Source organism: Penaeus vannamei, chromosome 24 (genome assembly GCF_042767895.1).
Source record: "Penaeus vannamei isolate JL-2024 chromosome 24, ASM4276789v1, whole genome shotgun sequence".
In the NCBI taxonomy this organism is placed as follows: Eukaryota; Metazoa; Arthropoda; class Malacostraca; order Decapoda; family Penaeidae; genus Penaeus; species Penaeus vannamei.
In genome coordinates, this window is record NC_091572.1 from 505,209 (window position 1) to 522,708 (window position 17,500).

General features: G+C 38.7%; 3 protein-coding genes across 3 annotated transcripts in view; 1 reads left to right on the forward strand and 2 right to left on the reverse strand.

Moving 5' to 3' along the window:
* The window catches only part of LOC138866199 (uncharacterized), an 11,344-nt gene extending 7,731 nt beyond the window's left edge, over nt 1-3,613 (forward strand). The window contains exons 2-3 of the mRNA XM_070138170.1: nt 2,435-2,585; nt 2,779-3,613. Coding sequence (XP_069994271.1) covers nt 2,435-2,585; nt 2,779-3,173 — 546 coding nt within the window. The 3' untranslated portion in view covers nt 3,174-3,613. The remainder of the gene's footprint in view (nt 1-2,434; nt 2,586-2,778) is intronic.
* On the reverse strand, nt 3,606-13,077 carry LOC113814833 (uncharacterized). The gene is made up of 5 exons (XM_070138169.1): nt 12,457-13,077; nt 9,743-10,029; nt 9,192-9,443; nt 6,094-6,179; nt 3,606-4,863 (listed from the first exon to the last, which is right to left on the reverse strand). Exons 2-5 carry the CDS (start codon nt 9,804-9,806, stop codon nt 4,708-4,710), a joined length of 558 nt encoding a protein of 185 aa, XP_069994270.1. The 5' UTR covers nt 9,807-10,029; nt 12,457-13,077; the 3' UTR covers nt 3,606-4,707.
* Nucleotides 13,078-13,842: 765 nt separating this feature from the next.
* Nucleotides 13,843-16,860, reverse strand: LOC113814832 (uncharacterized). The gene is made up of 5 exons (XM_070138171.1): nt 16,623-16,860; nt 16,136-16,264; nt 15,532-15,727; nt 15,145-15,256; nt 13,843-14,043 (listed from the first exon to the last, which is right to left on the reverse strand). The coding sequence occupies exons 1-5, from the start codon at nt 16,843-16,845 to the stop codon at nt 13,873-13,875; spliced, it is 831 nt and encodes a 276-aa protein (XP_069994272.1). The 5' UTR covers nt 16,846-16,860; the 3' UTR covers nt 13,843-13,872.
* Nucleotides 16,861-17,500: the final 640 nt, after the last annotated feature.

The window sequence follows — 17,500 nt, forward strand, 5'->3', positions numbered from 1 at the left end:
ATCATTGTTATCATCATCATTATTAGTATGACCATCGTCATTATCACAATGATAATTATCATCATGATTGCTATCATTAATATTATCATTATTATCATGTTCTAGTAGTAGTGATACTTGTAGTTTAAGTAACGATAATAGTTGTTGCTGTAGCAGGACTAGTAGTAGTTGTGCTTTTATTACTGTTGTTCTTTTATCATTACTATTATCAAGAAGATTATTATCATAATTACTATCATTATCATTATCATTATTACTATTATCATTATCATTATCATCATAATTGCTATCATTATAATTATTACTATTATTATCATTATCATCTTCATCATTATCATCATCATTGCTACTGTTATTATTACCATTATTATTATAATCATTATCATCATCATCAGAATTGTTATTATTACTGCTAATGTATATTCGTATACACCGGGATATGACCACTTGGCATTTTCAGTGGGACCACAATGTATGTGAGTCATGCATGATTTATGTGCAACTTCAGCATGGACGTTTTGCATGATTATACAACGGTGAAGCTCATGATAAGGACAAGGATAAGGGTTAAAGAATATATTTAAGAATAAGCTTAAACCTAATTCTAAAATTAAAAAACGTTTCATTGTTGATTTTCAATTTTGAGTTTCTCTTTTGCTTTATTCTCTTCAATTCTCACCGGCGTTCCCTTCATCAAAGAAAGAAAGAAAGAAAAAAAGCATATATACAAATATATTCAAAAGATACCAATTGATCACTTTCATAAAAAATGACTCCCTTTTTTTTACCAATTAAACAAATAATTGCAACCCGGGCAGCTTAGAGAAATGGAGCTGAGAAAGCAAATGCATTTTTACCTTCAAGTGCTGGCCGTTCTCGAGTCCTTCTCTCGACCTTCGCTTCACCATGATTTTGAGTATTTTTTCAGGATATTTGAATTCTTGATCAACTCTCTCTTTCTCCCCCCTCCTCTGTCACCCTCTTTCTCTCTTTCTCTTTCTCGCTTTTTTTTTCTCTCTCTCTCTCTTTTTCTCTTACATACTTGCATGCATACTGACATATATATATGTATACAAACACAAACACAAACATATATGTATAAATATATATATATATATATATATATATATATATATATATGTATATATGTATATATATATATATATATATATATATATATATATATATATATATATGTGTGTGTGTGTGTGTGTGTGTGTGTGTGTGTGTGTGTGTGTGTGTGTGTGTGTGTGTGTGTGTGTGTGTGCGTGTGTGTGTATATATGTATATATATATGTGTATATATATGTATATATATATGTATATATATATGTATATATATGTATATATATGTATATATATATATATATATACACACACAGACATACACACACACACACACACACACACACACACACACACACACACACACACATATATATATATATATATATATATATATATATATATATATATATATATATATATATATATATATATATATATATATATATATATATATATATATATATATATATATATATATATATATATATATATGAATACTTGGTGTAAAAAAAGAAAGAGCGAGAGACAGGAAAACGCGGATGCATTTATATATAGACAGACATGCTGATGCGTTTTTTTTTTACGATTCATGTTACTATAAAAAAATCGGCAATCGATTCTGAATTATTGGTTCTTGGTGACAATTCCGGTTTTGAGTCAGCTCGTTGTCATCTCACTTTTTACATTCTTTTTCTAAATTTTAATGCAGCTCTTCCAATCTGTGTGTGTGTGTGTTGTGTGTGTGTGTGTGTGTTGTGTGTGTGTGTGTGTGTGTGTGTGTGTGTGTGTGTGTGTGTGTGTGTGTGTGTGTGTGTGTGTGTGTGTGTGTGTGTGTGTGTGTGTGTGTGTGTGTGTGTGTATGTGTGTGTGTGTGTGTGGATCGATCGAGGGATATGCTCCGTGTGTTTAATTTTCTGCAAGAACATCTTTCTTCTATAGGCTACTATTAAATCTATTGTCCTTATTTCTTCGCAAATCGCCAAGGACAAATCTATCATAGTTTACCTTCAATCTGCATGGTAAGAATCATGTGATTTATAAGAGAAAACGGGATTCCCATCGGAGGAACCTTCCACTGCATCCGGTCGTAACAATGGATCATTTGTAATGAGATAATTGCACTGATAATTAGGAAAGGTCACCGACCATCTGTCCCTGGAAATTATGCTGTTCAAGAAGTAGCATGATGAGAGTACAAAGCAGAATGACTGGAGAGCTGAAAGATGGATTGTGATGCTGAAAGAATTTTTTGAAATATAATTTACATCATATAAAGGGATAGGTTATGCATTTCCATGTTCCATGAAATTGATACACATAAATGCATTGTTTCTATGTGTTACTTATTTTCTTTTTTTTTCCCCAGAATCCACTGTTGATCCTCGTAGGCCTGGCGGCCGTGGCGTCCGCCGCCCCCGCCGCCCCCGCCCCGCAGTCCTCAGGCGCAGCGGAGTCGCCGGTCCTCGTGAGGAATCTGGACAAGGGCCGGGAGGTTCAGGTCGTGCAGCTTGAGGACGGTGAGCGCTGAGGCTTGTCTAGCAGGGGTAAACAGAGGCTTGCTAGAACAAGCCAATTGTGAATAGACATGATTACATATACAGACTCACAGCATAATCGCATTGTTGCTTTCCTAGTGCCTGTGCAGAGCACCGTCGCTTCCTCCTGATCACTCATGTCAATTCTCTTCCTCTGCCCTTCCCCTGGCGCCAGGCGAGTACGGCGTGCGGGTGTTCGAGCGCTCGCAGCGGCGCCCGATCCTCCTGCCCAGCCAGACGTGGTCCATTCCTCCGGGGTGGCGCGCCCCCGGCCACGAGGCCGCCAGGGTCGTCCACGCCGAGCTCCTGTCCTCCGGCGACGTGGTCGTCGTCCTGTACAGCCCCGAGGACGGCCTCGACCTGGTCGTGCTGCCGAAGGAGATCTTCAAGCCCATTGAGGTGACGACCAACAACGCCATCATCTTCCCGAAGGTGTCGGTGCCGTGGCACCCGACCGTGTCCACGCCGGCCGAGGACTGGACGTGGCCCTCGGACGCGGAGGCCGTCACGCCCTCCGGCACCGGCTTCCGCTCGGCCGCGCCGGAGAAGGCGACCCTGCCCGAGGAGTGAGGCTCCCTCCAAGAAGGACAGGCTTGCGACTCGGGTCCTGTTGGTCGGAGGAACACGGGAAGCGAGGCAGACTCGTGTGAAACCACTCCTCCAAACACTATTTTTTCTAGATTTAGCGGTCACCATTTTTTCAACGTTTGCATCTCTTTACCCTATATATTATGATGTGGAAACACTAGAACTACACACTTGCACCAAAGACACACAGATGTGCTAATGTATGATTCGCCTTCTTGTCAATGCAACTTCAAATCTTATCCCAATATTGACATAGCATCTCCTGTCTTTCTATTTTTTTTATTTACTCCAAGAAATGTAGTCTCTTAAGCCTTTGACGACTTATTCACAACCAGCATTCTTTATTTATTTTCATATCATCTGCTTCGGTACTTTATTGGTGAATACATCGTCATCAGGAAATAAAAACAGTGATTCTTTAAGTACATCTTTTATTCTCATCCTTAATTACACAAATTGCATTATATATAATTTATTCTCCACTAATCTATCCTCCGATTTATCTTTACAAAACAAAATAATCATTACTCCAGTATAAATAAATGCGAGACATCAGTCAGTAATTCCATCAGAACATTAATAAATAATCATTATAAGAAAAAATAGTAGAAAAGGCAACAAGAAAGTGAAATTCAGAATGACGAATGATAATATACTGATAAAGAAGCAACACATTAATGAAGACAATAATGAAAACAATATTACTACGAATGGTAGGGAACAGAAACTGTTAACACATGCACACATATATAAATATATATCTATGAAACAACACACACACGTATGTAAATATATATATATATATATATATATATATATATATATATATATTCTTTTTTATTTATATATTTGTATATATATTTATACATATATTTGCATATATATATATATATATATATATATATATATATATATATATATATTTATATACACATAAACACACACACACACACACTCTGTATGTATACATACATACATGTACCTACCTACATACACACACACACACACACATGAAAATATAAGTACATATACATATAAGTACATATCTTGTACATACACAAACATGTCTGAGAGCAAATTCGTCTTTCCCAACAACAAATTCGGCACCAAAGTTAATTTTGATTTCGATGTAGGAATTCTAGTGTAAAGCGCAATTACTGGTTTTGTTTTCTGCAAAATATGCCCAACAAAGCACGTGGGAGGGGGGGCTGGGCTGGGGGGAGGGGGTGGGGGTAGAGCACCAAGGAGGGGGAATAAGGGACACAATTTTGAATACGTTTGTTCACGTGCGGTTTGGTAATTAAAGCTTGCATATAGACTTACTTAACTCATATGTGTTTGTGTTTGTTTGTTTGTTTGTGTGTGTGTGTGTGTGTGTGTGTGTGTGTGTGCGTGTGTGTGTGTTTGTTTGTGTGTGTGTGTGTGTGGATACTTCCCATACGCCACCCATCTACGCCCGTGCAGGGAGACCATCCCTTCAGAACCCCTTCCTTCTTCTCCGTGCGCGCGCCGCCCGTTACGTCTGCGCGCCCGAGATCCAGTCGGGGGTCTGCGTGAGCTCGAGGCGACGCGACATGAAGGTGAGGGTGTCGTGGATGCGTCGCACTTCGGCCTCGAGGAGCGAAGCGCGACGGGACTCGAGGCCGACCAGCCCCTTCTCCACCGCCGCCAGCTGGGGGAGGGAGCGGGGGCGTGAGTGGGAGGGAGCGAGGTCTAATTCTCTTTTTTTACGCCTTTGCTGTTCTTCTCTTTTTTCACGCCTGTGCTTTTCTTATCTTGTACTATTCTCTTTTACGCCCTTGCTGTTCTTATCTTGTACTATCTCATATTACTCTGAAGAATAAGAATATAAATGGCTGTGGCCGCAATCAGTGAAATAAGAGCACATTATTACTCGCGGGGAAAATAAAATAAACTTACAGACCGCTCTTGATAATAAGAAAAAACTTTAACATTAACAATATCCTTATATTTACTACTCTTCAAACTGAACTGTCATTCAAGCTTTAATGTTTACTTTTTGCCCTATTTCACAAAAAATCCTCACTGATATTCCTTTTTTTTATCTATATTTTCAACCAACTTTATGCTTAGTATTCATCTGTTTCCAATCCGGCTAACATATCAATACCATATAAAAGTTGTATAAAACTTTGTTACTGGCAACTGAGGAAAATATACCCCATTCTAGCTACTGTCTTCCCGTCAATTAAATTAGATATTTAATCAGATTTCCTTATTACCACGTGATTACTGGTATAAATGAATTAGTGTTCATTACGCAGTATGCATTTTGTTCGCAATGGTGGCCTATGACACTTAATATCACATAAAATCTTGAGCAGTTTATTCTGAACAAAAGTAATTGTCGAAAATCCTTAACTTTCCATTGATCTATAATCCTTAAAAATCTCCTTTTTCACAGCAGAGAGTAAAATAATAAAAGATCTTGCCTCAATAATTATAGAATTCGTATATCTATCTACCTATCTATGCAACACTCCGGTTTCAAAGATGTTCTTGCAACTGTTCAAGAGTAATAATCAGAAGAACATTCCCTATATCAAATTAAAATCTGAAAGATAAAATAATTACACATCTACCTTCCAATATAATTCAATACATGTTATTCACTTTATCATATATAACATATAGCAATTGCACCCTATTACTGGAAAGCAAAATAACTTACTAAAATAACAATGGCAGATTCAGTTGCTAATGAGACCTTCCACAGCCTCTGTTCCTACTTACACTATTATATAACACACACATACACCATACATACATACATACATACATACATATATATATATATATATATATATATATATATATATATATATATATATATATATATACATATACTTAGACAACCTTCTGGGAAAGGGCTGGCTCTTACCCTCGTCTCGTAGTTGCTTATGAGTCCTTCCACCGTCTTCCTGAAGGAGGCGGGGAGGGCGCCCATATCACTCTCCGTTCCAGTCACTGCAAAGGCGAATTCTGAGTAAAAGATGGTTTACTGATAATCTAGAATATAATGACCAAAATGACATCATATAACTGTGGGTCTTGGCGTATCTGCTCCTTGAAGACGTAGCTATAGGATTCCCACATGAGATTACTCACTGTGGTTATGTCAACCCGGGGGGCGGACAGGATTAATGTGGAAAAGTAACTGGCATTAGAAACGAACTGATTCCTATACAGTAGTCCGTTGGTTACATGTAAAACGGTATCTGAAGCACTGGTACCGATCCTGACATTTTTTTTTTTTTTTAGTCACCCTTATTTTGACCAACAAGCGCGATCGGTAGCACAGACTGTAGTAAAAATCGCAGGAAATCTATTCCGAATATCAAGGAAAGTATCCATTTGTTTCCTTAAATCGCCACGATCAAGAAGTCATCTGGAAAACAGAATCACCATTTTCGAAGCATTGCAGGTCATTCTAATCCAAAAAAAAGGTTCAATTCAGTATACTGCAGGTCATTCTAGGAATAGAAATGACGAGAAAGTCTGATTTTGATGACGTGGAAATAATGGTCCATTGCTCCTTGGTCTTTCGAAGTCTGTATTCTGGCTTTAAACCTACGTATGGAAGACCCCCCCCCCCCCCGAGGCAAATTGCTGCGTCAAACCGATAGATGGCGTTGGGGGTGTATACCTGCGTTAAACACAAAAGACTAACATTTAATAATCATGAATGTTAAGTAGAAAAATACTAATAAAAGAAAATCTGACAATATAAACCGCACAACACACACACACACACACACACATACACAACACACACACACACACACACACACACACACACACATAAACACACAAACATACACACACACACACAGGCACGCACACACAACACACACACACACACACACACACACAGACACACACACAAACACACATATCAGATTTAGCCTAAAATATTGCTTCATAAATTACGCAAAGCGGTATCCAGTCGATAAAGCACGCAGAGAGACCATTAATACTAATTTACCCCCCCTAATTATGACGGAATCACTTAACCAGCGCATTCGGTAGTCTGCGGATCAGTGAAAAGCCTCTTTCCCTGAAGACTCGTGACTAATTCTTATGATAACAAAATTCCGAAAATAACTTGGAGTGATTCTTCGTTTAACCTTCTCACTGCGGTTGCCACGTGGTGCGTTGTCCTAATGATGATAATCGTAATGATGACGATGGTGATGATGGTGATTGATGATGATGACGATAATGATGATAATGATGATGACGATGATGATGACGATGACAATGATAATGATAACGATGACGATGATGATACTAATGATAATGATGATGATGATAACGATGACGATGATGACAATTATGATAATAAACATAAATGACAATATTAATAAACAATAACAATACTATTAACAATTATCAATCATATTATCCTCAACAACCTTCATCGTCGTCTTCACCCTCATCAAACAACAAATAACATTACAACTACAACTACAACATTACTACTACAACTACGACTAAAAACGGAAAATAGAATGAAAACGACAAAGGCGATAGAACGAGGCAGCGACAACGTGGAAAGAGAAGCTGCAAAAGGTCGAGCCGCAGCGACGTACCCCGCTGGCGACTGAAATAACCACCGCTATTGTTCTGGGGGTAACAGTTATCCTGAGAAAACCATGCGGGAATAAAGTCATTGGGGATAAAGGGATGTTCATCATCGTCACATAAAACAACAGCATCTGTATTGTTCATTGTGATAAATACGGAAAAAAATGTATGACTGAAAATTAATGTATTAATAACCGGTTTCGATTAAATTTAAATATTTTCATTCATTCTCATCCATATCTTTTCCTACATTAGCAACAATAACAAAATAATATTAACAATAACATGACGGTACAACAATGAACTAATCATAAAAATAACAGCAAAAAATATGACAAAAATAGCAGACAAAACAAAAAAAATTACGGTCCCATGATAAGCAAACCTAGACACGAAGGGATGACGTGAAAGCCAAAGAAAAATAATGATAACAGGGATAGTGAAATGTCAGGATGTCACACATGACGCATCGTAGAAACACTAGGACTTTGGCTCCTGAAAATATTTCACACTTTGTTGTTTGGAATACAATCTGTGAAGCAGGACCACTGACTTTCTTTGCTTTCCGATGCACACACTCGCACACACATCACGCAATCAAGCAAACACACACACATTTGCTACTGATTACTAATGTATCATATGAAATATATCCAAATAAAGACGTTTTTTTCCCGATATATATATATATATATATATATATATATATATATATATATTTCTTTCTTTTTATCACTGCAAATATACGATTATAACATCATCACCTTTTTACCAATAATATTACTTTTACTTACATTCCCGGCCTTCATATGCTACAGCTACATTTTACTACTTTAAGCACTACTACTAGTACTACTTCTTCCATCAATAACTCACAGGAGCAATAGCATAACTACTGCTTTTAATGACAAAGATGATAACAAGAATCAGAACAATACCAGTGATTATAATGTATGATTATGGCGTCTACAATCCTGATGAAGATGGCAAAGAAAAAGTAATACTGATAATGGTGAAAGAGGCAACGATAATAACAACCGTCGTAGTAGTAATACTGAAAATAACGTCAACACTGAAGACAGCAACAAAGAAGAACAATTATGGTATCATCATTTGAAACAACAGCCGTACTTACAACACTAATTACAATATATACATACAAGTACTATAATTGCTTCTATCAATAATAAAACAAATATAAATTATTATGCTACTCCAAACCAGCATGCTGACAACAACGATATAATTACAGAATCAACAAAATAATGTTATAACAGTGTAAATTGCTGCAGTTCTATAGTTTCAACTATTTAACAGGCAGATACAGCAATGGCAACGACAACTGTAGCCCATGAACACTTAACAGAAATTATATAGAAATGGGTGGCTTACCGTGCTGGTGTGGTGCGCAAACCTCCACAACAAGAGGTTGTTTAGCTGTACTGTTAAGTGCTGTGGGTGTCATAGGCAAAAGCATACCTTCACCATTGCGAACCTTAAGCACAAGACTTGCATCCACGGAAGACTGGTCAAGTTTAAGAGTCTTTTTCAGCTCCCTCTGCACGTCGCGAGCCGTCCACTCCGGCCGCATGGCCAAAGACACCAACGGTTTGTTGTCATTGCACTCGCCGTTGACGTCCGTATCTGAAAATTCGTAAAATTATCTTTTCTGCGATGGATTTATGACAGTCCAGTACCCCGCAAACAGGAAATTATGAGATGTCTTCACAAAACGGAGGGCAAAGCACCGGAATACTTAAGTCACTCCTAAACCTACATCAAAGAAAATGGCAAAAGCAAAAGCCTGTGTAAACAAACCGATCAATAACGGAGGTAAGGCACAGACCGCTGGCTTTCCGTCTCTCACTCTCCCATCAAAGGAGTGCACATCCAGAAACAACTACCACACCGAGTACCAATACCAGGCCTCGCATATTACTCACGGGTCAAGTCGTAGCGGGTGACGAAGGCCCAGAGGGTGAGAGGCGCGCGTCCCTGCCCCTCCATGACGGGCGGGGAGACTCGTGCAGAGGCGAGGCGGCCGCACCACACCTCACACCTGCGTTTGAAGCGACGTCAGACTAACACGCCTCTCCTGGAACCGGTGCACACGCCCTTTTGTCTTCATCGATCAGGGGCTGGATTAGCGTTTGTCTTCTCTCGGTTTTCTGTCTGTTTTGATTTGTTTCTGAAGTCTATTTGCTCACATGGAGGTATCTCTATTCGTGCACTTGGAGGGGAAGTGACTTGTATGTATTATTAGATTATGCAATAGCCATATTTACATACTGCATAGAAACAGATGTGGCTGCAGTATGTAAATGGTAACGGATACAATAATCACAAAGAGAGGACGGGGGTGATATATCTACTCGCATACCGTCGAAAAAGATCAGAATTAAATATTCACACTCCCGATCCATTAAATAACATCTCGAGAGAAAAAAATAAGCACAAATATAAACCAAATCACGGCCAGCTCCTCGACAGCCTCCGTGTTATATCAGCCCTTACGTCACGCCCCGATAAGGACTTCCCGAAGTAACCCGAGTGGGCGCTCTGTTGCAGCTGAGCCCCGACGGCACTTGTGGAGGCGCCGCGTGGTGCTGGCTGTGTATGTGCGCGTATTCAACAGGCTGGACAGTGAACACGTGGAGAGGAATGCGATCTCGTATTTAGGAGGAACACATGAATATGTTCATCTTCATGACCATCCTGAATGCTTGTCGAGTTTTGCTGGAGTTTCAAGGGAAGATTTCGCCGGATTTGCGGTTCTTGGTATTCACTTTCGTGTTGTTTACTGTTCGCTGTCGGGCGGATATTTATGAATATTATTTATTTATGTATATTATGTATATATTTCTCGTCAAGACATGAACAATGATAGTCGTATCTTACTTCGGCAAAGAGCTTTTGCATCACTAAAATGATAAGTAATAATGATTTAGATCTCTGGCTGTAGCAATGTGGTGTAGACTTTCTTTTTGCATCGCATACGCGTCACGAATGAGTAGCCTTAATGCCCGGCCGCCTCATGCCAGTGTAGGCAGAGCTGACTTGCTTCGTTGTAGCAGGAAATGGAGCATCAGATTACTCAGCGAAGGCCTGAGGTTGATTACATTCTTGTTTAAGTCTCCACGGGATTAGGCGTGGAGCATGCACGCTGATACCTTATCTGTGCTATCGCTGTTACTCTCAAGCCATATGTAATTTTTTTTATGATGTGCAGGCAAAGGGTTGTGTCTTTGTATTCACACTACAGACATACACACACGCACGCGCACTCACTTTCTGAAATTGCTGCATATATTTTCAATGATTTTGTTAAAGATCTGAGAGTTTACATGATCCAGCAGCTAGTCTTTAAATATGTTGGTAATCTGGTTTGCACAGAGAGTATATCCACAGATTGTTATTATTATTATCGTGAAAAAAAATAATGATAATAACAATACTGATAATGATATGATTAATAATGATATTGATAATGATGGTAATAATAATAACGTTTGTAATGATGATAATGATAATGGTAGAAATAATGATAATAACAATAATAACGATATAGTGATAATGACAATGATTATAACAATAGTAATAATATTATTTGTTGTTACCATCATCAATATTACTAATAGTAATAGTTATTGTTATTGCTATTTATCATTAGTACTATTATTATGATTATAATTGTTATTATTATTATTATTATTTTCTTTTACTATTACAGTCATCATCACAAATGCTTTCAAGAGAGAGAGAGAGAGAGAGAGAGAGAGAGAGAGAGAGAGAGAGAGAGAGAGAGAGAGAGAGAGAGAGAGAGAGAGAGAGAGTGTGTGTGAGTGAGTGTGTGTGTGAGAGAGAGGGAGAGGGAGCACTGTTACGCAAGCGCAGTGTGTAACAGGTGATGATTGCTGAACCCATTTCTTGATATTTCGGCACAACTTTAGGTGCTTTTTAATAAATGATAAATGAATTGGCTTGATATATTTTTATGAAACAAGGTGTTGATCATCAGGAAAAGAAACAAGACCTTTTTTTGAGTATTAATTCTCGAGAATTTATTCCAGTATCATCAACTAATATCCACATTATATATTCAGATTAATCTAAGGATCACTGAAAATATCACACGGAGCTTTGCAGTTTCTCAACAAAATTCTCTCGGTTACACAGCAAGAATCGACAGCAACACATCCCTTAGTCACTTTGGTGATGCGAGGTTTCATCTGGAAGACAATGACCTCAGACCACTTCACGTAGCACCAGAAGGAGATGTCACACAACCTATATATATATATATATATATATATATATATATATATATATATATATATATATATATATATACATATACATACATATAAATGTATACATATATATGTATATATATATACGTATACATATATATGCATATGTGTATATGTATATGTATACACACATATGTATATATATATGTACACACAGACACACATACATATGTCTTTAACGTACATGTCAGACCCGTGAGTGAAAGCCCGACGGAGGCCGGGCGGACATGGCTCTGTTTCAGGATACATTTCAAAACCACAAAAGGAACTAATTCACTATTCACAACACTATTTCCATCAATTAGTACAGAAGCTATTATAATTTTTCTTATTTCTTTTTTCCTAACCTAGATCACTATACGTTTACGGAGCGAAAGTTTTGCATTGAGCGAAAGATGTGGACCCGCATTCGGCTTGAAAGACTGAGGCACTATAGGACAGATACAACACCACATACAACGCTCGTCATACAACCTTATCTGGCGACACCAGTGCATCCGGTAACAAACTTGGTCGTACTGGACTTTATCCCGGACAGTTTCATCTCGCACACAGTTGGAGATTTAGGAGTTTGGGAACAAAAAGTACAAAAAGTACATATTCATGAGGGTAATGTACATATTCATGAGGGTACAAAAATCGAAACAAAATAACCATAGTAAGAAATGAGCAGAAATTTGTAACGTTTCGAGTCTCACTATAATAGTTTGCTTCCATCGCCTGATGAGGAGAGGAGTCGACTCGAAACGTCACGGTTCACTGTATCTTTCATTTTGTGATTGTGTTTCATTCCTTGGGTTCATATGGTTCAGCTGAAGGATTGGAAATGATTGGGTCATTAGGGCATTTTGCATGGATAAATATATATAAGATGTACATAAAATATATAGTTGTACATACATACACACATAGACACACACGCGCGCCGCGTACGCACGCATGCACACACACACAAACATATATATATATATATATATATATATATTATAATACATATATACTATATATATATATGTGTATATATATATATATATATATATATATAATGCATTATATATATATACATATATATATATACATGTATATATATTAATTATGTACAAATATTCATATATATGTGTGTATATATATGTATAATTATATATGTATATATATATATCCATATATACATATATAAACATATGCACATATGTATATGTAATATATATATGTATATATAAATGTATATATACATATATGTATATATTTAGAAATATGTATATGTATATGTTTAAATATGCACACACAAATATATACACATACATACATACATATATATATATATATATATATATATATATATATATATATGTAAATGTATACGAGTGGGTGTACACTGTACACATGTCCTTTGTATAAACATGAAAAGACAGATGGGTAATACGAAAATAAATGATTATCATATATTGCTTTGTGGAAGCCACGGAATCAATACGACCTCAGCAAGGTTTTAAATTGTACAATTTGATATCATTAATGATGCCAGCTCCTCAACATATGGAATGATACTCTTGAAATTCTTAATCTTATTTGTAGGGGAATTCGTGTCCCTGTCACTTGGCACAATTCCATTCTAGGAAGCTGTCACTTAGAAACAAACTGTTAAAAAAATCAAAACCGTCGAAGTTTTTTTCCAATGTTTTTTTCCCCAATCTTTTTTTTCTAGTCTTCCATCGTTTTCCTCTCTCTTGAACTTCCACTTCTACTTGACCAAAGGGTCCACTTTATAAGCCATTAACACCCTTATCATCAGCGTAGGTGTTCCTGACGGGGTGCAGGTCCTCGGGCTTCAGGTTGTCCCTCGTGGCCACGGCGTGTCGCATGAGCGGCGTGAAGAGCAGGTGGATCGGGTTCAGGAAGCTCACCGCCAGCACGGCCAGGATCAGCGCGTGCGCCTGCGGGACGAGACAAAGGGCGCTGTAGCGGGGGTCACGAGCGGGTGAAACAAGCGATTGAAGGGTAGAGGGAGAAAGGCAGTGAGGTTGTTACTAACACTCTGTTTCATAGTTGTAATTGCATTTACATGGTTGCATTGCATTTACTCATTTCCGGGTCACTTGCATCCCTAGGAATTTAAGACAATGGTTCGAAAGGATGTTACCCTAAGAATAGATGATGTTATGCTGATATATATGTACTCACAACACATCTTAAACACTTCAAATAAGAATGTTCAAGATTATCACTTTCATTCTTTGGCTACTTAAGAAGTGCAAAGGGGAATATCTATGAAATCCTAGGTCTCAGTCAATAGCCCTGAGACTAGTTCTGTTGCATCAAGGACAGGAAGCCCACTGATAAGCGAGGTGAATGACAAGACAAAGTATGATCCTCATTTCTGATTGGTAGGGAATAATTAACTATTTTCGTTTGAACTAACATTCCGTAAACGCAAATATGAAACTCGACTCTAGCGTGAGGACGTGAGGCGAAGGGGCGAGCAAACAAATGAACGTTCCACCATGACAGTGCAACCCCGCGCACAGCTCTTGTTGTTCAGCTGTTTGGGGTACAAAAAAGTCACGAGGGCTAGATCACATGCCCGGACTCAGTGGATTTAGCCTCCGTGATTTTTCTTTTCGCTTGCTGAAAACGTTGCTAAAAAAAGAAAAAGAAAAAAGAAAAGAAAAGAAGAGAAACAAAAAACATTGGTTGACATCCCTGAAGATATTATGAGGGAATCACGTGTTAAACTAATTGGGATAACAAGGACTTGGACATTACATGGAAGGAGAACTGCGACTTAACCTAATATATTTGGTGATAATCTAATATATTTGGTGATAATATACGAATTAGCTTTGACATATGGATTAGCTCTGTCATTACCAAATCGGTCAGGTTTCGCGACCATAGACCTTACAACCTTTTCCACAACCACAAGATGCAACGAAGCAAAATCCTTCCAGAGAGCCCAGAACAAAAGATTACGTCATGATAAATGCAAAAGGATTACTGACGGAAATGTGTTGGTGATGCACAAGGCAGATTCTTACCGCATAATACATATGTTGCGCCCACATGAAGTGAGGGTATTGCAAGAAGAGCAGAGCGGAGGCCACGGTGCCGTAGATGCCCAGCAGGCGGTTGAAATGCCCGGCGGGGAACCTGGTAGCAGGAGAGAGGTCAGAGGTTACATTATCTCTATAGCATCACTTGGTTTATAGTTGATTGTGTGTATGTGTGTGTGTGTGTGTATATGTGTGTGTGTGTGTGTGTATATGTGTGTGTGTGTGTGTATATGTGTGTGTGTGTGTGTGTTTGTTTGGATAGCTGTTAGTATTAGTGAATGACATTGTCTAAACATCTATGTATGCACAAACATGTCTCTAGCTTTTTATACAAGACCAAATCCTGGTCCTCCTCATGCGAGAGAGGTTCACCTGATCCTGAGGTAGGCCGTGGACACTGCGATGATGCAAGGTCTGGACACCACCATGCACAGGAGGGAGACGTAGATGGCAGCCGGGTGGAAGAACAGCAGGCAGGCGTACATGATGGAGGTGAACACCGTCGTGACCAGGAGCGGCCAGAAGGACGCCTGCACCTCCTTCACTCGGCGGTCCAGCTCGTTAGGCGCTGCGGACGGAAGGCGTGGATATTACACCCGGAGAATGGCATTTAAAATTTGGTTGTTGCAAGTCGTTTTATGGCAGTCGTCGTTCATCAGTGCAGCGTGGTACAAGTGTGTCGCAAATGTTCCTTCCAAGTGTGTCGCGTTACGTACTGCAGGTGTGCATTCCTTGCCTTGGAAATTACTGACTTTCTGACTAAAGCGTTTGGGAAATGTAGAATGCTAATCTAAGTTAATCTAGCTGGCATACACATACACATCTTTCTTTCTCTCCCAGTTCCTCTCTCTCTCTCTTTCTTTCTTTCTTTCTGTCTTTCTCTCTCTCTCTCTCCCTCTCCCTCTCCCTCTCTCTCTCGGCAGGTGGCCTATTCCTATATATCTGTCAGTCTCTCCCTCCACTCCCTTCGCCTTACTTCTATATGCTTTCCGTATCATGTAATCCGTGAAGACCCCTCCAACAGGCCCAAAGAACACGGTCAGTAGGTTGCTGTAGCTGAATAACATCGAATACAGCCCCGCTTCTGTCACACTACATGACGAACCTGAAAAAAAACAAAATCGAGTCAGTAAGTCACAGAGAATGAATGTTTTTTGCTACGAGTAAATTTGTCTCACTATCACGGACTCCTATTCGTGTAGCAATTACCACCACCATCATAAAAAATCATTATTGATATCACGATCAGTACTAGTTGATCTACACATAAGTTATGTGATGGTAACTGCACTTCAACTATTTTTTTTTAAATACAAACAAGGTGACGAAACAAAAAACAAATAATCAACACACTGGTAACCCGATAAAGGTAGGCCTATTGTATTTAAAAACGTTCAAATTCAGGCGACAAACTAGACGACGAGACAAACAAACAAACAAACAAACAAACACAGTCAACTCACTGGTAATCCAAACATTATAAGACTGTTGGTAATTGTTTATCGCGAGCAGATTCACGAAGAACCAAAGCTGGTGAAGGAAGGACGAGGCGGACCAGATGCTCGTCTTCAGAGACGATGGCGACTCGATGGTATCCTGGTTCTGGGATTCTGAAAAAGAGGGGATTTTTCGATTTAAAAAGGCCTTTTGGGGGGTTCGGTTCCTGGGCGAATGGGTGTATGGCATGACAGGCAATTTCCAAGGTATTTCCTAAGCTATTTAATTTCGTGTCATGACGTGTGACTCGATGTGTACTATGAGAAGCAATTTTCAAGGTAATCGCTATCCTGTTTAATTGAGTTTCATTCATGCCTTTCATAGTATCTGCACTATGAGAAGCAATTTTCAAGTTATCTACTATACTATTTAATTCCATTTCGTTCATATAACTCCGTTTCTCGACCGAAATCAAGTACAATTTACTCCAAAGTAACCGCGCATCCCTAACAAAGCTAGGAAGAGAAAAAAAATATGTGTCACCAGTGAAAGACTTTCTCTTTTGGGCGTGGAATAATAGCTCCGGCCCCTACCTGACCGTGCCCTTATCACCCACAACGTATTTCTGGTCAGGTCCCGCCACAGGTGACGTCCTGAAATGAAACGGCCGTAAAAAGGTGGAACGATATTCGGAGATGTTTTCGATACCATTGTATGGTGAGGAGTCTCGCCTCACTACAATTCCCTTGATGTTTTTGTTCCTTTTCTTGATGTGGCGGCGTTTCATTGAATCTCTGCACACGTGGTATTTATTGTGCTTGTATCTTTATTCGTTACGTTTATTCGTTTACTCATGACTAGCATGGCCCTGAGTTAACCCAATTTCCCAGCTTTTAAAAATTCT